This window comes from Cydia pomonella, chromosome 13 (assembly GCF_033807575.1).
Source record: "Cydia pomonella isolate Wapato2018A chromosome 13, ilCydPomo1, whole genome shotgun sequence".
Classification (NCBI taxonomy): domain Eukaryota; kingdom Metazoa; phylum Arthropoda; class Insecta; order Lepidoptera; family Tortricidae; genus Cydia; species Cydia pomonella.
Window position 1 is genome coordinate 41,424 of NC_084715.1, and position 23,069 is coordinate 64,492.

Genomic DNA, 23,069 nt, shown 5'->3' on the forward strand with positions numbered 1-23,069 from the left:
TTTTTAGATATCAGTAAAATCTAAAGTATAACAACAGCAGAGATATTGCTACAGTTTTTTCTAACTGCGGCAAAATGGAGGATAAGAATCACCGTCATCGTATGATAATTAGTTATATAACTAAGTATACTTAAATTAAGTTGTGTGTCAAGTACAAAGGTGGAAGGGTAGTGGGGTCACGTGTCACGCGCGGACGCCGAGATAAGCCGGCCATGCGGGCACTATCGTTGCAGAGCGTTGCCTAACGTGTACAACACCATACTAAAGTTACGTTCTTGAACATTTTTTCCGCACACGTAAAAGCAAACCTATGGATTTGAACGCACTGAAATGGAAATTCTCCCGAATTGGATTTGGATTAGAGTTAACAAAGAACTGTTTCACGTAACGTAGACAAAGGTATATTTAAAGTCATAAAGACGTTTGTGACGCTGATAAATCTACTTTCTTGTAAGAATGTTTAAGAAAATCATGATTCTCCCGTTTGCTACCGGGTAGCAACTGGCTGTAAAAACCTTAGTACATTTCCAGCTGATATACATGAAGTAGGAAATGCTTTACCGTATCAGTCAAAATGAATTAAAAAGCAAACAGTGTCCGCCGGGACACTGTAATAATAATGGCAGGTTCCGCGTGCCCTTGGCCTTCCACCCACGTGGGGTGTGACGGGCCCGTCGGGCCCGCACGCCGCACGGCTGCATATTCTATCAAACTAGAGAACTAATGTGTTGTGACGTACTACACCTACTGTAGCGTATCGTGTGTCCACGATGTGTACTTTATTCGAGTACGTCTCCGTTGTCCGTCTGCGCAGAGGGTTATAACTTTAGTTGACCGAAGCGTTAGCGAAGGTCTCCGTTTTAACTCGGGCAAACTTTCGTATGTCCGGATGGTATCCTGTACAGGTCGCAATTCTCAACCGATTCTCGTGAAATTTTGTGGCCAGATTCTATGATGAAATAGATTGTTTTCTCGATTCGGTTTTTGGAAATTTTAAAATGCGGAAATTGCCATAAAGGACATAAACACCAATATAATGTATGGTGTTTAACACCGTTGTGAGTTCACTGCGATATAATGACTCACGAACTAAGTATTTTTCACTTTTACTTTTTTAAGCTTATAGCGAGTTCTACAGCTTGCAGCTACAAGCGAGCTCATCAATAAGACACCAGACGAGTAAACCTCTATACCTACAGGCTACACTGTTGTAAACCTTCTTATCTTGCAAACTACAGCACCCAAAGCAAGGTTGGTCAAAACATTCGGAAAAAGCCGGCGTCACTTCTGTGGCCATTACTATAGTTAACGATTTGAGTTTTACATTTTATCTAAGCCTTTCATCATTTTCAAAGTAGAATTAGTAGAAGGTTTTAACATGCAGAATATAAAGGTAAGCATAAAGGACAAAAATTTGGCTTCCGTCCGTAAAAATCCGTTTATTTGATAAAGTGCATAATTGTAATAACCTTAACTCACAGTCACAGTAAAAAGTTTTTGACCCGGATATGCAGTCTATTTTTACAAACATTTCGTCGCTCAATTAGCAAAAGAATGCTTTAATTTTCATAAAAAATCGGTCACCTTGTGACCCTATCATTACCATTAATGTTGTTCTGCGAGTACTACTATATGAGTATGATTTGTGAGCGGTGAAGCAACAAGGGTAAATTACCTACAACAGGTGCAGCAGTAAGTACAAATGTGTCATTCGTCAAAGGAACACAGAGAGCATGCATTAGGCAGGTAGCACCTGTCAGCGCGGCGGCGGAGCCTGGTACAGCAGCACATTACAGTCGTCGTACAAATGCTGCCTCGGTCATGCATAGTTAGCAGTTCAGGCAACAGGTGGGGGCGGAGGGTGGAGGGGGTGATTGGTCAAATCTGGCGAGAGCACAGCGGGCGGGCCGGGCGTGACGCCGCGCCGTGCGCCATAGCGCGAGGTGCACGACTACGGAACTATTTTTTTATTCGCAAAAAAAAAACAGTATATTTACAGTGAGTATATTTTATAACTTTTATGGGTTTTTTTGCCTGAAATAAAGGATTTAATAATAATAAAAATAATAAGTATATTATTTAATAGTGGTGGTACCTAATTTATTAACGAATTGTAAAAGAATAAGAACAGATTGAACTGTGAACGTTCTACATCATAATCGAACGAGCGAGTGAAGCGAAGCGAGGTTCTTACATTCAATATGAACACAGCTGGCGAGAGGCACGTCTCGGCATTTCGATGTTTTTTAACTGAGCTATATAGTTTTTTACGTAATAATTTTAGAGAAATTCGGCCCGATTCGAAGAATGATTAAGAAACGTTTAAGATCTTGGAAAGATCTATAAAAGATCGATAACTAAACGACATGTCAACATTGACGTTTATATCGATTCCGCTGTGATCCTAATAAGATCTATCTACGATATTTCTAACGTCAAAGTGACATATTGGTTACCCGAATCGAGCTTCTTCTGTTAATTATACGACACACAAACGATATCTAAATGAGAAATTATCTAAACCAGAACTTATCGTTATCATATCTCATTCTTCGAATCGGCCGATTGTTCTAATTTAAATAATATTTGGTAAACGTATTGTTGAGGGCATTTTATTTTATTCATTATATTATGAGCAGGCACTCTCAAGGGAGGCACTCACTTAGAAGACCAAATACTATTTGATTTGGTTTTGATGGTTTATGGTGACTTAAATCTATCATTTAAGTTAGTAGTAAAGGGCTCTACAGACCCAGCAATAAATCGCACGCGGTTTTGGATCTAGTGTCGACTAAGAAGGTGCAACAAATTCAATCGCTGAGGTATATAGATTAGGCGAACCGCGAGTTCTCAGTTCGAGACGACCTACTAGTTATATAGTATTTCATCGGGTATAGGTTTTATTATCATAACCGAGGGGCATAAATGCTACAAACGTACAATGTTATAAGCGTTTGCAATCATATTTATTTTCTACTTCCTCGAAAGCTTTATATACTTTATCAAAAAAATCAATAAGACAATTATAACATTTTAGACAATACTTCTCTTATTCATAATCTGTTACCACAAGAACTACATATTGTATACTAAACAAGTAATGAATAGTGAATTAATTTTTCACCTTACTCCCATGTGACGGCAGCGAAACGCCCAAGGCTCATATTTCGACTAAGGTGTAGAGTTTGTAAAGTTAGGGCTTGTAGAGTTAGAAGCTTGGCTTTACAAGAGATCTGATAACTTTTTGACTGTGCGAGCCTTATGGTTTCGTCTTAGCAACATTTTACATGAAATGATTACATGTTTTTCCCTCAGAGAAAAATTCCCTCTATTACTCTCCAAACTCTGCTCAAAAAATTCCTCATCTATACCCCCCTTAACGCGCAAAAACAAAAGCTTTCCAGTAGTGGGAGGCGTGGCTCGTTGAGCGCCGCCCACCGCGCGGGCGCCGCCGCGGGCTCAGTCCCGCCGCGGACGCGCCGCCAGCCGCACGCCGCCGCCGCCATGTCGCAGCTGCTGAGGTTCGACATGCGACTGCTGTCGCCGGAGCGCTGACGGCTGCTCAAGGCGAAGGTGAGTCCACACACATTAAGTACTAACTTTTTTCAGAATGTGACGATGGGAAAAGTAATTATTAAACAATTTACGAAAGTTTGCAAGAACTTTTAAAGCTTCGTTAAACTTTTTTCGACATTTTTCAATTATTTTGTTAAGAGAAATATGTTTTTAGGAAACGCCGACACGTTTTGGTAACTTTTAATTAGATGATGAAGTTATATTTATTAAATTTCAATTCACATTTAAGTGGCACATTTTCGGTGCAAGATAGGAACAAATAGGTTGAAGTTATGTATGACGAGTCCGGGACTTACAGCCTTATCGTATCTAGACCTAATATTTGACGTTCCTTGAAGTTCGAATCGGGCCGTTAGACCAATTGTAATAACTAGCTCAATGAAACTTGTGTGAAACTTAGCAGCTAAAGCTTAGCAGGCGCCAATTGTTAAAACCCACTGCGTTAATGCATTCCCACTCCGTCAAAAAAGGTACAAATTTGTAAAATCTCTATGAGATATAGCATAGCGGTCAAGGAGCTCATGCACGAATATCTGAATAGCGTCTACAAATACTATTGCTAAATATTTTGATCCTTAGTTAAAACGTGCAATACATTAAATACACTACGCCGCTACGGCAGTTGCTACGCCGTAGCCCGTAGCCCGTAGCAGCGTTTCTCGCGAACATAATTATATAACATTATACTTACACCTTGGCTTAGCACGATGTGAACGTTGAAAGGTTGTCAACATTTCATTTATTATCCGTCTATAGTTTTCGTAATGCAAACTTTATAATTTATAATTGACATTTAATTCACTAACTTTTAAAACAAACAGACGCTAAAGTTCAAACTTTAAGAAATCGTTACTGTACATAGTTTTAGTAAGATACTTAGTTAATTAACAACTAGGGCACAAATTTTACGATTTTATTTTATATTTTGTTATATGTCGTAGGTATTTAAGTTGTTATATATGGAATATAAATGTTATCCACCGGGATACGAGTAGCTGAGGGGGCTGGTGCTGCTCTGGTTTCGAGCACTTTTTGTTTAGTACAGGGGTTCCCAAAGTGTGCGCCGCGGCGCCCTGGTGCGCCGTAGAAAGTAAAGAGGGGCGCCGTGAGATCTATCATTATCCGAAACCACAAATATTCGCGGGTACCTATTTGAGCGCTCGCATCGGTAAATAATATAGCGTCGTGTCACTCTTTTTCGACCGTGATTTTAAATTTACAAGGGCGCCGTTGCAAAATACTAAACTTGTAACTGCGCCGCATGGTGAAAAAGATTGGGAACCCCTGGTTTAGTACATAGCATTTACTTCAGTGGACAATTTGCTACATTTAATTAATAACACTCTTTGTACTCAAATTAGTAAGTTTAACGTTTTTGGAAAATCGTCCCCTATTGGTATTAAAAAGGGGACAGAAGTTTGTATGTATGGGGAGCAAATTTTATTTAGGGTAGGAACTTGAAACTTGGTGAAAAGGTATTATATTAAAATAAAAAAGTGGTTTCAGCGTTTTTAGAAATAAGGGGGATAAATTTGTACGGGGATCAAAATTTATATTTTTCAAGAAGTGTCTTCGACGGTAAAAAATATTTGCAAATAAGTACTTTATACTAAAGTTAAACATATTTGTTACTGGAAACTGAAAACCGCATGAAAATCGATTAAATATAAGATCATGTTCCAGAAGTTACCTAGTTTTATTGATTTGACGATTTTTAGTTAGTCACTACTTCTAAGTATTAAGTTCCAACTATTTTGTACTTTCTTTATTTCTGTAATACATTTATATATGTAAATCAATTTATTCAAATTTCTTACACAAATTATACAGCATTGTGTTTAAAACTAGGGGACTCGTACTTTAATACCTACGGAATTCTGGGCAAATCAAAGTATAATATATTTTACAGTACATATGGGGCTACTTTATAGCACTAGTGCGAGAAGTAGCATATTATGTTACTGTGTCGAACATTTAAAGGGCCATATGTACTGTAAAACGTTGTACGATACATGTGCGAATAGGTAATTCGCAACTCGTGTCGATTTAAAACACTCCCTTCGGTCGTGTTTTAATTTATCGCCACTCGTTTTGAATTTCCTATTTTTCGCACTTGTATCTTAATGTACTATTACAGTACATATGGTGCTACTTTCCCGCACGCGTGCGGGAATAAATCTGTTCCGTGCATATGTCGAAACTTTAAAGAATACTGTACTGTAAAACGTTGTACGATGCACATGCGAGATGTGAGGTTATTCGCAATTCGTGTCGATTTAAAACACTCCCACCACTCGTTGCGAATTTCCTGTTTTCTGCACTTGTATCGTAAATAACTATTTTGATACAGTTGCTCAAAAAGTGCTACATTACGAAGCTGTTTAGCGTTCGCAAAATTATTTTTTGCGAACTAGTGCTTTTTACTCTTCACAACAGACAGACGGTGGTACACATTGGTCGCACCAATTTGGTCGGAACTGAGCCTCCTGGGCCAATGCGCCTGCAAGTCAGGCTGCAACACGAGGCACTGTGGTTGCCGACTAGGATTTGCTCCCGAGAAGTACCGGAACTGAAAGTTTCAGAATTTCCCGATAGTGAGAGTAGCAAAGAACCGGGATTTCAAAATCCAAGTCCCGGTACTTTCAGGATTTTCGGGAAAAACACTTCTGGTACAAATTTTTTGAGTAAATATCCCCTACTCAGCATGAAATATCTTAAATATTTAAGTTTTTCAAAGAAATGTATCCTATTCTGTAGCCAAACAATTAACCTAACTGCTTCTAAACTGACCACAATATGTAAATAATACTTATTGACTACAATGTTTGACAATGCTTACAACAAAATACTTTGAAACTGTTAAAGACAAGGATGTGTATGATAAATGTGTCGAATTCGAATAACTATACACCGTGTTTTTATTGAATTGCGTTAACTCCGGGGTTTCGGTAAGTAAGTTTAAGGAAACTAAATGGAATAGTTAATTTAAAAAAAAAAATTTTTTTTTTTTACTATTTTTATTTTTATAAAAAGTAACTAAATGTTGCATATAGCGTTGTTGTAACACGGGCATTACATTTAACTCAACCAAACAATTGAAAACTGTGACATATCAATGTCATTTCTAACATCGATCGTCCGAGATAGTACGTACGTTTAGTAGCAAATGTATGAACTCGCACTAAACACTAACTAATAAGTAAACAGGTCCTAAAGCAAGTGTACACGCTCGTAAGGGCCTTATAATATAAAAATTTATGATTGATTATCTCCGAAATGGAGTTAGTTAGAATATCGGTATCTTTGAGAAAGTTACTTAATTTAAGCTCAGGAATGCACCCTCGAAATTAACGCAAATAAAAAAAAACACGGTGTATAGGAGCAAGAGAGTTATGATGCATTTCTTTTTAAATATAATATAATAAAATAATCTTTCAAACCAATTTTTTTCTTTATAATGTTTAATACTTTTTCATGAAACCGTTTATTAATGTAGAATAAACAATGATATTGCTAGGTCTCAACTCAGTCGGACGGCAAATCATCGCATATTTAAGAATTAAACCAGACTATATTATTCAGTTGTATAGTAGGCAGTCTTCATCACAGTTAACGTAAGCAATGCTGGTGTAGCTCCTTTAGCTTATAGACTCATTTTATCTTTAAAAACGTGCGGTAGCATAAGTACTATTTATATCTTGAAGTAATATTTAAAGAAATATTCTTGGTATTATTTCTACTTGAAGGTTTAGGTTAAAAGCGAATTTCGAAGTCATTCCCGGAAGTACTGAAACCTTTTAACTTGTCCACAAATCTTCTTTAACTAAAATGATACTACCCCGTACCTAATAAGTTAGGTCATACCCAGAGTTAGGCTCTAATTTGTCAAAGTTTAACTTTTGTTACTGAAAGTTAAGGGCGTTTGCATTTGCAAAACAATTTAGGTACCTACACAGCGATATATCTGTACAGTCCAAAACGACAGGACCGCTTTAGGCAATATTAAGCCAAAACTAATAGAAGTTAGGCCCCAGTATCCAATCCAATAACAAACAATAAAACTTCATTTTCTTGGCTAAGTAGATATATCAAATGAACTGTGGCGCTAATGTTTACACCGTCCCGCCGCAGGAACCCAAAAAAAAGTTGAATTCAACAACAAACCAAAACACATCTTTGAAGTCTCGTCATTTCATTTGGTGAGGAAACATCGAGTGAGTGAACTTGGCAAGTATGCGCGGCATTTGACCCTACCCCCTCCCCCTCTACCCCTCTGCCCCGGCCGAGCTCAAAGGGACATCTTTCCTGTTTTTTGTTACCTGTTTTAATTGTTACCACCCGTAATTGCTACCGTTCTCTTGCAAAGTATAACTTTAATTAAAACTACAAAATCTGTTCTTTTTTGTTAAAAAGTATGCAAATCCCTTAAACTGATGCCGTTACATCTAGATTTTTTGTATGCGTTGGCCTTGGAAACAGAGAGAGCCGTCTAAATCAACCACAAAGACGATCTTGCCTTGTAAAGATAAAGATCCGCCAAAAATCACCTGTGAAATATGCTACGGTTAAGTACTGCAGTGATATTCAGAATTCAAAGAGTTACTTAACTCTTAAATTCCGTAATAAATGCGATTAAGGTGTTTTTATGAACTATTTTGGAGATGGAATTGAACTATGAATCGGACTATTAGAAAACAGGCATTGTAAATCATCATAGTATTTTTTTCATGTTACAAATTACAATACAAATTTGCCTGAGCTAAATTTATAATAATTCACATCACCATCGTCATATCGCTTGCAAGCCTCAAATTATTCATTCAAGTTATGAGTATCGAGATAAGTATGTATCGCTCAGTAAGGGGTAATAACGCGATTCATCCTTAAAACAGCACGACAACATTTCCATCCTCACCACCTAGATGGTAGGCAGTCCTCAACTGTGTGTTTCTCCAGATACTCCTTGCCCCGCACAGCTAAACTGTGGAATGAAGTGTCGCCTGCGGTATTTCTGGACCGATACGACCTTCATACCTTCAAGAAAAGAGCATACTCCCATCTTAAAGGCCGGAAATGTACTTACAACCCCTCTGGTGTTGCGGGTGTCCATGGGCGGCGGTAATCGCTTACCGTCAGGTGATTCGTCTGCTCACTTGCCTCCTGTATCATAAAAAAGAAAAAACTTGTGGCGAAACGTCAGTGTACGTGACAACCTGCGCCGGACCGAGACGCGGCGCCTTGCTCCACAGCATCCAATCTTATAGAGTACCTAATCTATTTCGGGCTAGTTCGGGTCAAGAATCGAAAAATGGCGTAACACATAATGTATAACTTTATAATAACTTCTTTTTACACAGCGAGAAAATGAGACTTCGAGCCGAGTACATCATCCCTACTTGTAACAACCGTAGCGCTGGAAATTATAGACAGAGATTTTAAGTACATGCGTAATAAATAATATGTTTAATCTTCTTTCTGTAAACATGAATTTTATTAAATGTACCTATTTGAAACGAGTGTACAATTCCGAGAAGCGGAGCTGCTATAGCTTTTGTTCGGTCAACGGGTAGTGCAAGTTAGATGTGCTCACCAACTTTGGTAACGAGGTCCGGACAAACAGGGCGATAATCGAACCTCGCATGCCCCAGACTGCCACAGGTATGTCAGGTAGAGATACGTATGTTATAATCCCGACTTCGGCACGGAATCTTGCAGGGATTATATGTATTTGCGATGTTTCGCGACGAATGATTTGGTGAATAGCGAGACTTCCGTTTTTCTATATCCATAGTAGTAATAAATATCCCATCAAAAACATTTTCATGTAAATAAAATGTAGCCAAGACGAGACCATAAGGCTCGCACTGTCAAAAAGTTATCAGATCTCTTATAGAGTCAAGCTTCTAACTCTAGTCTCTACAAGCCCTAACTTCACAAACTCTACTCCTTAGCCAAAATATGTGGCTTGGCCGTTTCGCTACCGTCACATGGGTGTAAGGTGAAAAATATATTCACTATTCATAATTTTTTATTTTACAATACTCCTTGTAGTAACGAAACGGCAAAGCCACATATTTTGATTAAAGTACTACATAGGCTAATTAAACTCAATTAAACAATAAATAGACTTATGAAAATAAAAATAACATAATATTAATTGTACGTCTTTCCCATCGCGGAACAATGGTGTTCCGGACCTTTGGGAGGCGTGCGCGGAGCCGAAGCAAACACGTAGAGGCCCTTTTGACACTTTAATGAAATGTAAGGGGTACACCGAGCGGATCAAGAGTGTCTTTCCAAGGCCTTCGATGTTGCTGACCATGATGTGCTAGCTACAATGCTGCATCATTACGGTATTCACTGCTCAACGCTGTCTCTATTTACTAGCTTACTCAGAAATAGATCCCAAATTGTAGTAAGTGACGGTGGAAAGATACGATTGGATCCCTTGGAAGCGACGATGGGTGTTGCGCAGGGATCGTCAGTATCAAATATCCTCTTTTCCCTACTTCTCAATGACCTACCAGAGTCAATTCAGGCTGCCGAAACTCTAATGTACGCCGATGACGTTGCCGCTATTGTGACAGCGCCTACCTCTGACGGTTTAGAGCAAGAACTGAATAACGCAGCAGCATAGCTGTCTCGGTGGTTTGCATGGAACGGGCTACCCTTAAATTTAAAAAAGACGCACTTCTTGCACTTCAATTTGTCAGGTCGCAGTATGAGTCCACTGAGAGTCCAGATTGATGAAAAATTGCTCGAGCAAACCATCTCCACCAACTTCTTAGGATTCCAAATTGATCAGGGATTAAAGTGGGATCTGCACGTTGACAAGTTGTGTAGCAAATTAGGAAGTGCATGCTTTGCTTTGAGTCGTTTTGCGAAAACAGTGGCTCCAGAGGTTGCCCGCACCTGTTATTTCGCTACGGTACACTCACTGATACAGTATGGTGCGGAGCTATGGGGTCGCTGTGCGCAATGGGAATGAGTATTCCGCCTGCAGAAACCTGCCATCAGGACCATCGCGCGGGTGCCTGCTGATACCCCTGCCAAAGAGCTTTTTAAAAAGCTTAGCATACTTACACTGCCTGCAATAGTAATCATGCAGGTAGCTATATACGTGAGAGGAAACTTGAACTCATTGAAATGGGGTCTAATTACAATACGCGCAATGCTAGAAAACTTGTAGGAATTAGTAGGAAATTAAAACAAATCTAATAAATGAACTCATGTAATGGGACCTACTGTTTATAATAATCTGCCACAAAACATTATTGATGCACCAAGTTTGTGCAACTTTAAGCATCGCCTAAAAAACTGGCTCGTTGAACACCCGTTCTACACCTACGAGGAGTTCATAATGCATAGTACAGGGTCAGTACCTATCTGAACAAACTTTTAAATAAGAAACTGAATATATACCTTGTACCTAATTTGTATTTTGATTCTAATGTTATTTAAATTTCTAATCGCAGTTTTAATTTATTATAATTATAAATCTAATTTTATTTTATTTTTATTTTTTGACATATAAATTGGCTTTGTTTTTATTTTTACTTGGGATATTAATCCTGATACAGATTGATTTTAATTTCTGATCTGAATTTTGTATGTGAATTTTAAATAGGCTTTGTTTTAATTTTTATTGTAATTTTAATTTTAAGTTTTTTAGTTTTTTTTATTTTGACATGTAAATTGACTTTATGAATAAATGAGTATGAGTATGAGTAACATCTTTTAGGAATATACATATACTTAGAAATCATATACACACACACTCAAACACTACAGACACATACAATCTTGGATATTGCCAACCCTTGGTAACATTGCTAGCGCTTTGAAACAGAGCCGACCGAGATAAAAAAAGGGACCAGGTTGAAAATCAGTACTGGATAAATATCACATATGTAGCACAGGCTGAGACTGGTACCCATTGCCTTAACGATATGAAATTATATTAAATTATGTAGGTACCTATTATGTTATGTTTAATGTCCTGTTTTTTCTCTTTCTTATAATTTGTAATGTTTAAGAAGGATGATTTCTAGTTTTGACAATAAACTTTTTTTTACTTTAAATCAATATCAAATCGACACCTTGATTGTAAAGCCTGAATGCGGTTACTATGTACTTAGTAATGGAACGTAATGTTCCCAATATTTGGGAGCTCGTCCGCGGACAGGCCGGAGGTCTTATTGCGAACAAAGACCACTTCCTTCCGGCCGCACGGCCGGAGAGCCGTCATGTCCGCGTCCGGTTGGATACTCTTACTTCACAACAGAATATTTCTGATAAAAATTAAGAGATTATTGTCAAGCATCGTTATAGTTGTTGGTGACAAATCTTTAATCTTAAGCTTTGCAAAACCATATAGTATGTTAATACAATCATGACATGATATACCTAATAGAGAGCTTTTCAGTCGAGTACCGTGTTTAGGCAACGAAGCTTGCCGAGTACGAGATTGAAAAGCTTGATGATATTACTATTGTATACAATACTTTTTCTACGAGTAATTTAAAATAATTAATGGAAATTGGTAAGTATCTCAGTAGACAACAATGCAAAAATGACATAAACGCGCGACAGTATAGTATTCATACAAAATGCTCTTGAGAATGTCTAAAGTCTTTAGCGGAACACATTTCATCTTGGATCTCGGTTTGTCCGAGCATATACCATGTACCATGCTTGTGGCATACAATTATACGATCCGCCTGAATCGTAATATATAGAATATCCGATTGCGATTAAGCGACCCTGTTGTGATGGTATGTGTGTAAAGTGTGCAATGTACTCACAGCAACACTCTTAACTGACCGCCGGTGGATCTTATGTCATTATAATAAGGTTTAAAATTGTCAGACGATGGCTCGTCCGTGTACGGCCCGGTAGGCCGGGCCGGCACGCGGGCAATCTCGTTCTCGACCGCTGGCTGAGGCTTACACTACACGCACAAGTCTCAGGCACGCGCTACAGCCAATAAAAATAGATGCTAATACTTACTAAATATTTTGTAACAGGCTGAATAACACTAAAATTCTATTCTAATAAAAAAGTCGGTATATTTTTCTTTATCCGATGTTTCAGATGAATTTCGAATTACCACGTGCCAGTGCTACGACGGCAGCAATGAATGAGTGTAAAAACATTACCAGAGAAACATTCATTTGAACATATATCTCACTATAAATGTTAAACCCTAAAATATTCATTCTGGTTATGAATAAAATGGTAGGTACCAGTTATTGGGCAAAAATTATAAATATTTCACAATCTATAGCAGTCAAACACGAATTAATTTCTTTTTAAAACGATTACAAAAGTTAAACAACTCTCTTAAATTAACAAATCGTCGATTTGTTTGATTTAATTCCATTAATTTAAAGAGTTCTCCCAATCCGTCTTAATTACACTTAGATATTGAAATTATTGAATCGATTGATTTATTTACCTACTTGTGTCAACTGGTGTGGAACTGTGGACTGATGTAATCTGTGTAATGAGTAAGAATAACAACTGTTTGGTTGTATTTGAATGATCATTTATTCGACAGGGCAGTATAAAAAGCTCTGTATGAAGTCACTCACGTCCTACTAGGTAGATATTTTATTACAAACTATAGGTGTGAGTGTGCCTGCGGCGCCGCTCGCGGTCTGTGTGTCATTTCGGCATCCTTCCCTTAGGAGGCGAATTCCCAAAAAAAATACGTACCTATATGCCCAGCTTCCGCTTTACACTTGCAAATGTCATTAAAATTGGTTCAATATTTTAGCCACGAAAAGGTAAAAGACATACCGACATAGATACTTTGACATTAACAATATTAGTGGTTTTTTTTATCTCGTCGGTGGCAGACAACAACAGGTAATCTGTTTATGCGCTGCCACCCGTAAATACAAGATAAGATTAGGACCTTCCTAGACTATAGGATACCTACTATTGCAATTAGTTAGTTCTATACCTACCTTTTGATATTTACCTAGTACATTTAATGACAATTATAAGCCGACTGTACTTCCAGTGCCAAGTGACAAGTTGTTGATTTCCGTCTGTCGGCCCTACTTAGTCTTTTCTTTAAATCAGCTAGCTCAGGGCTTGCAATAAATGATGAATGGCCGTTTTATCGACTATAACTCGGGCCCTAGCGGCCACAAAGGCCCGCTAAATGTTTTGCATTAAACATTTAATCTCGATCTTTGTTGCGCGGCGCGAGGGCGGCGCTCGCGGGAGTCGCGGGACGGGCACACAGAGGCATGTGGGACAATAATTACACATGTGTTAATCAACATACTAAATGTCCCAAATACTATACTTAAAAAAGTAACAATAAAACAAAAGGACAAATATGAAATGTATAGGTGTCTCATGGAAATTGTAATTATATCTAACAAGTATCTTTCATACCGATTATTATTTTTGTTTCGTTTGGTTTTGGCGTTTATCGCGATATACGATTGTCATCTTGTGTAAGCCCCCGAGACGTCCGGCGGCCAGCGTGGTGCGTGGTCCCGTGCCGGCCAGCCCTACCGTTGCGGCGACGAGCGCCCATAATGTGCACCATGTTATCCGATCATTTCACTGAAACCTAAGTGTGCTCATAACATAAAACAATTATTTTACAGGCTTGATAAAACTTTTGCTGAATGTTTGTGGTGCAAAGCATACCCTAAATACGTTAATGTTTGTAATAAGTTGACCGAAGATTATTTAGTTTCTTTTTCTCACCTTTTTCGGTATGATAATACTGTAGGTATTGTTAATACTTACTTATTAGTAGGTAACTACGTTTTAGGATTTGTTAAGAAATTTTACTACTGTCATCTTTTTCAGAAACAATCCATTAAAATCACTTATGTAATTATCCTATGTGTTTGTTAACTTTGACTATCTACTTGCTTATATTTAGTTTACATGTTGTAGCTATACAGGGGTGACTTCGAATTAATTAAATCCTTTGCCTAGACGTTTTGATTTGCAGGCGTTTATTTTATAGGTTCATTAAGCATGTGATCGTTTAGAGACGTGAGGAGGTTTAGTGTCGGATTAGCAGTAATTGATCCGGTTAGGCCATTAACTGCGCCGGCGAAGATAAACACGAGAAACAAACGTAATGAAGACGGGCACGAGTCGAGTGCGGGCATCAGTCTAAGTACTCGTATCTACGTAACTACATATTATGTACAGTCGACTGCTATAGCTGCGAATAATACAAGGCATTCTGTTCCACTTTAATACATTAATTTTATTTACAAATAAGTGGAAACAAATAGGTACCTAATTACCTCGTTAGAAACTTTTAAATAAAGTTAGTTAACCTTTGACGCGTGATGGAATTGATAATAATATCACAGCTAACCATACATACTACATTATACAGTTTATAAATCCAACTTTTGTTTCCTTGTCTTAGAAATAGAAATGAAATGAAATTAAATGGTGATGTAGTTAGCCGAAGTCATCACCTGTTATATGCTGATGATGCAAAAAAATTCAAAATTATTGACACAGTCAATGATTGTTGCGAGCTTCAAGCCGATATTAATTCTCTATCTGAATATTGTGAGATTAATCAACTATTTCTTAATCCTGATAAGTGCAATATTATCACATTTACACGTAACAAAAATTATTATGTGTGCAAATTTTGAATATACATTGGAAATTTAATTCTTTTATAAAAATGGGGATAGTAAAAAGATAAAAGACTTGAATAAAATATATTTATATGCAAAAAAATATTTGTCTTAAGAGGCCGTTATCGATTTTAGAGCAAAATTGTCAAATTGATAGATTTAGTCGATTAAATTGTACCTACACCTTTTGTTAACTAATAGAATAAGAAATAACAAGTACTAGTTTCTATTAGCACGTCTTGTTATTTTTCATTTTAATAAATAATTTTTTTGAAAACAGACTCGCTTAAACGAGCGAGCGAGGTATACGCGCGTAAAACACTGATTTAAAAGCTCTTGTTTTTAAATTTCGTAAAGTTTGGAGTGGTAAAAATGATAATTTTGTATTACACATATCCTGTACTTCAACTTTAATAAACTTCATTTTTGTTATTATAAATTTGAAGTAGTGTACAGAAAATCAATTTTCTTCAGAGATTACTTCAAAACAAGTGACAATTTCTCTGAAAATCGACTTAATTTCAACGTAATTTTGACACTTAAATAATCTAGAATATTTGCTGAAACTGTTCGTTTAGATTATTTTCTATAATTTACCACCATAATTTTTTGCGTGCTAATTGAAAACAATACTAGTTATTTAGACAAAAGGTGTACAATTTCAATGACTAAATCTATTTGTTTTAAAACTATAAATCTATCAATTTTACATTTTTGCTCTAAAATCGTTACCGGACTCTTAAATCGTTATGGGGGTGAGTAAGGTTGCCAGAGCTCAACAAGGGGGGGGAGGGTAGGGTCGGTAACGTGCATGTAACTGCAGGCGTACATAAGCTACGGAGACTCCTTACCATCAGGCGGGGCGTATGCTAGTTTGCCACCGACGTAGTATTTAAAATATATATATATTCATCGTAAAATACTAGTCTTGCTCTAAGTACTCGTATTTCAGAGCTAGTTTCAAAGAGAATTTAGTTAAGGAGTTATAAACATATATCTCTGATAATACTAATAATTCAAAGTCAGTGAAAATATTAGCTGTAGGTAGCTCACTGATGATATCCGGGCTGGTATGGATAATCGTAAGATCACGGTATTATCGCTTTTGGATTTCAGTAATGCTTTCAACACGGTTGACTTCGATATCTTGCTAGGCATATTGCGTTCACTTAATGTATCTCCTGCGGTAGTTGACTGGTTTCGCAGTTATTTAGTAGGGCGTCGGCAGCGTATAAAGGTGGATTGCTCTCGATCTTCGTGGTGCAACACGCTTGCTGGTGTCCCACAGGGCGGCGTGCTGTCTCCTCTTCTTTTCTCTATCTTTATAAACTCTATCACTTCCAATATTTTGTCCTCCTACCACCTTTACGCTGATGACCTTCAAATATACTCTCAGGGCTCTGTTGCCGATCTACCACAGACTATCTGCGCCATGAACACTGACTTGGAGAGCATCTTAGATTGGAGTAAGCGTTACGGTCTCAAGGTAAACCCTACTAAAACTCAGGTTATGGTAGTAGGTAGCTCAAAGCTTACTGCCCGGATTGATTTTGGCTCTCTACCTGCCATTGTGTTTGACGGTATTCAGATTCCCTTCTCTCTCCAGGTAAGGAATCTCGGTGTCATGATGGACCAGAGTCTCTCTTGGGCACCTCAGGTGAGTGAGGTTAGTAGGAGGATGTTTGCTGCAATTGCATCGCTCCGCAGACTTCGAAATTTCTTGCCTTACGCCACTAAAATTGCGCTAGCTCAATCTCTCTTACTGCCCATATTAGATTATGCTGACATTTGCTATCTTGACCTTACGCAGGATCAGCTGAATAAGCTTGAGCGCCTCCAGAATCTCTGTATAAGGTTTATATTTGGCTTGCGCAAATATGACCATGTGTCTCAGTTTCGTTCTCAGCTCAAGTGGCTTCCTATTCGTCTTCGCCGTGACTCTCATGTTCTTGCCCTTCTTTATGGCATTCTCTTTAACCCCGCTACACCACCTTATCTCAAAGAGCGTTTCAAGTATCTCTCTTCTATCAGATGTTCTCAGACTCATATTCTTGCTCCTCCCTTATCTACTTCAAAATTTTATAATAGCTCTTTTACCTTCCGGGCTGTTCGGTTATGGAATGCTCTGCCAGTAGAATTAAGATTAGCTAAATCTCTCCCCATTTTCAAAAATCTGCTGAAACTATACTTTCTATCTCTACCTTATGTTGCCATTTATATATTGTATATGTGTAAGTATAAATATATATATATTGTATTATATTATATTGTATATTTATTAGTATATTAGGTATTGTTTTAATACTTATATAAGTAGTATGTGTGTTTGTATTTAATAGTCTCCATATTTAGCTCCTTGCACTACCTGTTGACTTTTGTATGAGTTCGAAATTTCCTGCTACCTAAAGGTTGTCTGGAAGAGATCGCTTTTTAGCGATAAGACCGCCTGTTGTTACCTGGTTCTATTTTCCTTTAAAATTCATTTGTAGTTTTACATGTATGTAAAATGTATAATTGTTGGTGCAATAAAGAATATTTACTTACTTACTTACTTACTTATCTTGTTACGTTTCTGTGACGAGTTTTGAAGTCATACGATCACGTGACGCGACGGTGTGTCTACTGTCTGTTCGGGAAACACATTGAAAATCGGTAGAAATTTGAGCTGTATTAATTAAAATGTTACGTTATTAAGTTCTTAAGTTGCTGTGAAGAGTTGAAAAGTGGTAGGTACAAGCACGTGACGAGACGGATTGCCTGATGGGAGTGGTGGGTAGACAAGTCAAAAGGATCAATTTGTGGTCGCCGACGGCAACATACTTAAGGAAGTGCATTTGTTTCTTGAACAACTACGTACGACTTCGACTTCGATTGAATTTAATTTTTTGAGAACAATCTTACACAGATCTACCTTCCCCCAAACTATGCAAAGCTTGTACTATGGGTACTAGGCAACGATATACATAAATATATAGATAAATGCATACTTATATACATAAAAAACCTATGACTCAGAAACAAAACAAATCTGTTTTCATCACACAAATAAATGCCCTTACCGGCACCATCTGCTTCATAGGCAGGGTCCACTTGGCCAGACCGGTCGTATAATGAATACATGTAACACATGGTTTCGATTTTTTATTTCGTGATTAGTGATTAGGTTTACCTAACTCAAGAAATGATAAATATTCTACAGCTCGTTTTAAAGCCTAGAACAACACTTGGCCTACTTTAATTATAACTACACGTTTATGTTGGTGTTTGGGGGCAAAAACAAGTTAAAGTATAGTTTCAATTGGGACGCTAAATTATCGAGCAACTTTCCCGTCGGTGACGGTTTTTTGCTCACTGCTGTGCGGAATGAGTTTATCAAAGTTCACTCCCGGGTTACTGAAAACGGTGAGTTGCATAGTTAAGTAACTAGTAATACTAATACTGCATACTTAAGTAAGTACTTTTAAACCCGGGAACAAAGGCGGAGGAGTTCGTAATGAATCAGCCAAAAGTTTATTTTATAAATTGTCTTTGAATTGTGTCAACAGTAAATAAAACTTTACATGAATTAATAATAAATGGGCGTCTCTGTGGGGCGTCCAAACGAACCTAACGTAGATTTGATTCTAATGCTACTAAGGATTACAATATATACAAATGTAATTATAAATAATTTCATTAACTACGACAGAAACTATGTAACGTTTAAAATATAATAGAAATAGAAAGAAAAAGAAGCCTTTGTTATTATTATTAAATTGTTTAAATATCACTGGAGTAATTACCTATTTACTAGTTAAATGCTTGAATTTGAAGGTTAAAAGGCAATTCTATACTCGAAACAAATGAAACATTGTAGTACGTCGGAAGATTTGGCCAACGCCAAGCACGCATCACAGATCATTTACTGAAAATAAGCCTTCTTCGTTCCACCACGTACAGTCTGCGAAACCATCTGGCCGTTCACTCGGTCACGGTACAGTCGGCAACATCTGGCCGTTCCCCGCCATTTCCTCGAAGCAACAAGCAAATCCCGCTAAACCCGTAACAGATTACATTGAGCAGATTTACCACTCATGAGACATTTCGAATTTAAACTGACAATAACGTTACGTACTAAAATAAGAAGATGTGTGTGTGTGTGTGTATGTGTGTCGCTAGTGCAAAAGAAACCCTTATGGTGCGACTCTGTCCGTCCGTATGTCTGTCACAGCGCTAAATCGAGATCCACTTAAGCTATCAATTTGAAATTTGGAATAGTTAGTGTAAGGCCTGAGTGGACGCTCGAAGCGGAGCGTGCAGCGTGGCGTCGGGCTCACAAGGGATTTGAGCAGCGTGCAGTAAGACCGCTCCTATACGATTGCATTTGTTTAACATGCACGCCGCACGCCCCGCCCCGCTGCACGCCCAACTCGAGCGTCCACTCAGGCCTTACACTTATGAACAACGTATTGAACGCAATCCAGACACATTGAAAGTATTTATTTTATTAACTATGGAAAATGCCCAATATGAAGAGGGGGCAAAATTTCAAAGTCTAGTGACTAGGACAAGTGGGGTATCATTTGAAAGAGCTCGAATTACGTACATTAGAAAAAAATCCGTAGTGAATAAAAAATTGATTTATGGAGGAAAATGTGAAAAAATACCATTCGGGGGGGAAGTTTACCGAAGAAAAATTATGATTTTTTTACATAATATACATACGTGCATTCCATCGCGCAAATTAGTTAGACAATTTGTCGAAAGATGGCGCTGTACACAATTATTTTTAGTATAGGTAAAGTCTTTCGTCTTTATAGTTACACAAGATAATTCAAAATTTGTACGGAACGCTCGGTGCGCGAGTAAAACGAACTCCCACTTGACCGGTTTTTGATTATGCTATACCTTAATTTAGACCTTTGATAATGATAGCCTGGAAATTAGTCGCTATCATGTAATAATGAGTGAAAAAGTTTCAGACCGTTTGATTTTTCAAAATTCACGCACATATAAAAGACTGGAATTTTATGACGTTAGTGAATACTCTAACTTTGATAAAATCTTACTTCAAGACAGAACTCAGTTTATTGAAATGATGTATAAGATAACTGTGAGGTGAGAATGTTATGAGGTCCAAACCCGTTAAAATAACGAGAAGCGTGCATCAGGTTCTATTGTGGGATTTGTGGGTCCTGTTTTATTGTTTATCTATAGGAATGAACAAGCTTCATGTCTAACTCTTACGCCATTCAGGCAGCACGTCTCTGGAACAGTCTTCCCCCTAACATTAGAAAAGCTCCCAACAAGTTTGCTTTCAAAAAATCTTTGCGTGATTTATTTGCTGGCAGTTTAAAGATCAATTAAGTATCAGTCTCACGAATCGGTTATGTATATTATGTATATATATGTATATATATATTTATTTATTTATTTATGTAATGTATGTATGTGTCTTTATGTATTTAAGTAGTTTATAATTAATTTATGTGTATTAGGACTCTAATTCTTTCAATAACAATTTCTTTTAGTTTTAAACGCGCCGCCTACAATCTTCTCTGCTTTGCCCTAAGGTTGACTGGTAGAGAATGCCTCATGGCATTAAGTTCGCCTTTTGTACATTAAGTTTGTCTTTTGTGCAATAAAGTTTTAAATAAATAAATAAATAAATGAACTTATACAATTTGTCACGAAAGAAATACCCGATATCAACTTAATCATTTTTGCGGACGACACTAATGCGTTGTAAACTCTAATTCGCTGGAAAATCAATAATAAGGCAAATTGAGCGCTAGAATTATTTCGTCAGTGGTTCAGTTGTAACAAATTGAAGGTGAATCTAGGTAAGACCAGTGTAGGTAGATGGATCTGACATTTTGTGGTAATAACATCGAAAATGTTACCAGCGTTAAGTTTCTTGGTAATTGTTACTCGCATCCACATTGACGATCGGCGAGGCTTTGGGCGAGACTTGTGGCGTGAGGAAAACGATCAATTAATATCTAGCCTACTGATCGCTATATTAGTTACAGTCACTCTGAACAAATGTAATGAGAGTAGCTCCTCTGTGTGGGCGTGCGCTGCGGCCGCGCGGGTCACTGTTCATTATTTTTATTTATCCGGCAATCTGTCGGTCTGTTTGTCAAACAGAGCCACGTGTTGACTGTGTTCTGGTTATTCGCGACGCTAACCGAGCGATTTACCGCACCAGTATACTTTTGGGCTCAAGTTTACGTAGATTTACTAAGGGATTAGGGGTCATTTTATATAAGGGAACAGGGAAAGGAGTAAAATGCCCGGTGGTTGGGGAGACCGTAGTACTCGCGGCGCGGCTGTGTTGACAGTCGAGCACAAACAAGAAAGACTTGGAGATGGGGCCAACGAATGTAATGGCTTTCTGAATGGTTTTCAACCGTCAGTTTTTCGCTAATAGCAGCACGGTTTTACAGTCCTTTCGTAACATATTCATAAGCATAAAATAAGATTTTATGACGTTACAAAATAGAGTCCCTAGAAATCAATCAGAGTCGAGTATTTTGTACTTTAACAAAAATTCAAGATTCATAGCAAGAATTTACGAAAGTGTACACTACGCATCGAAAGGTATATTTAAGTACCTCCTCCATCACATCGCTGGCTAGAAAGCTACTAGCGATTGACTATTTTCTCTCACAAGAAGGAGCGTATAGATATATAATCTTTTGTGATTCAAATGCATGCATGTTAATCTCGATTGTATGTCTTTAGTTGAGAGTGGTCGAGATTAATTGTTGATTTAATATAATGTTTGGTTGTTGTCACAGGGGGATAGTCCGGCACCGGAGCGGCGCTGCGCCGGCGACGAGCCGGACGACATGCCGCCGGATCCCCCGCCCGCCACCACCCCCAACGATGCCACCACCCCGGTAAGTAGGAAATATAGAATGAATAAGAATAACCGTTTAGACGCATCCATAAATATAGGTAAATACCTAAGCTTCTGTCGAGCGCCTAAGATGTGCCACTTAGTTGACCCCACTGCACCAAGCATAACAGTCGTTATCATGCAAAAATAAAATAGCGACCCTCTTCGTGGTGCACCGACTCCGCTGCATTCGCAACTGTGTTTGGACCTAAAACCTCTCACTATACATGTACGGCGGTAAACAATATTAGAATTACACGTTCTAAAACCTCTGATGTTCTGTTATACCCAATAGCCGGCGCCCAAAGCGCGGGGTCGCATGACGGGCTAAGAAGTCTGCTGTCGGCTCTAGTGTTGTTAATCAGTATGGGTTCGGGCCGGCGGCGCCCAAAGCCCGGCTGGGTCAAGAAGGCTACTGCTTCTTGTCGTATGCGTGTGTGTTGCAGCCGGCGCCCCAAGCCCGGGTGGTGGTGGTCGCTGCTGATCCCTGCGTGGTCGCGTGAGACGTGGGCCAAGAAGGCTACTGTTTCTTGTAGTATAGTTAACGAGTGTCTTTTGCAGCCGGCGCCCAAAGCTCGGGCGGTGGTGGTGTCGCTGACGCCGGCGCGGCAGCGCGAGACGTGGGCCAAGAAGGCGGAGTTCCTGCTCGCCGTGGTGGGCTTCGCCGTTGACCTTGGCAACGTCTGGCGCTTCCCTTACATCTGCTACCAGAACGGAGGAGGTAACGTTTACTAGATGCTCATTTTGATTTAAGTATTCAAACAGATAATCACATGTACTCACGATCAAAGATTTAAATTATATTAAATTATCATTTATTTGGACCATCTGGGATCCTACAACAAACATAATAGATTACAACCAATTAAATAAATAAATAAGTTTATTAATAAAATTTAACAATATTCTGATTACATTAAAATTAGATATATCAAATTGCCAAGATTACATATCAATATTAGTACCTACTT

The 23,069-nt window shown here is 38.2% G+C and overlaps 1 protein-coding gene across 3 annotated transcripts in view; it reads left to right on the top strand.

Moving 5' to 3' along the window:
* The first annotated feature begins 2,072 nt into the window (after positions 1-2,072).
* LOC133523940 (sodium-dependent serotonin transporter) overlaps positions 2,073-23,069 on the top strand; it is a 58,581-nt gene continuing 37,584 nt past the window's right edge. Inside the window, exons 1-3 of one of the 3 annotated variants that reach the window (XM_061859659.1) lie at positions 2,073-3,573; positions 21,998-22,099; positions 22,660-22,819. In XM_061859659.1, the coding sequence (XP_061715643.1) occupies positions 22,049-22,099; positions 22,660-22,819 (211 nt within the window). In that variant the 5' untranslated portion in view covers positions 2,073-3,573; positions 21,998-22,048. Of the gene's footprint in view, positions 3,574-19,682; positions 22,820-23,069 lie in introns of those variants that run through there. The other 2 variants (XM_061859660.1, XM_061859658.1) reach the window with 2 other exon arrangements.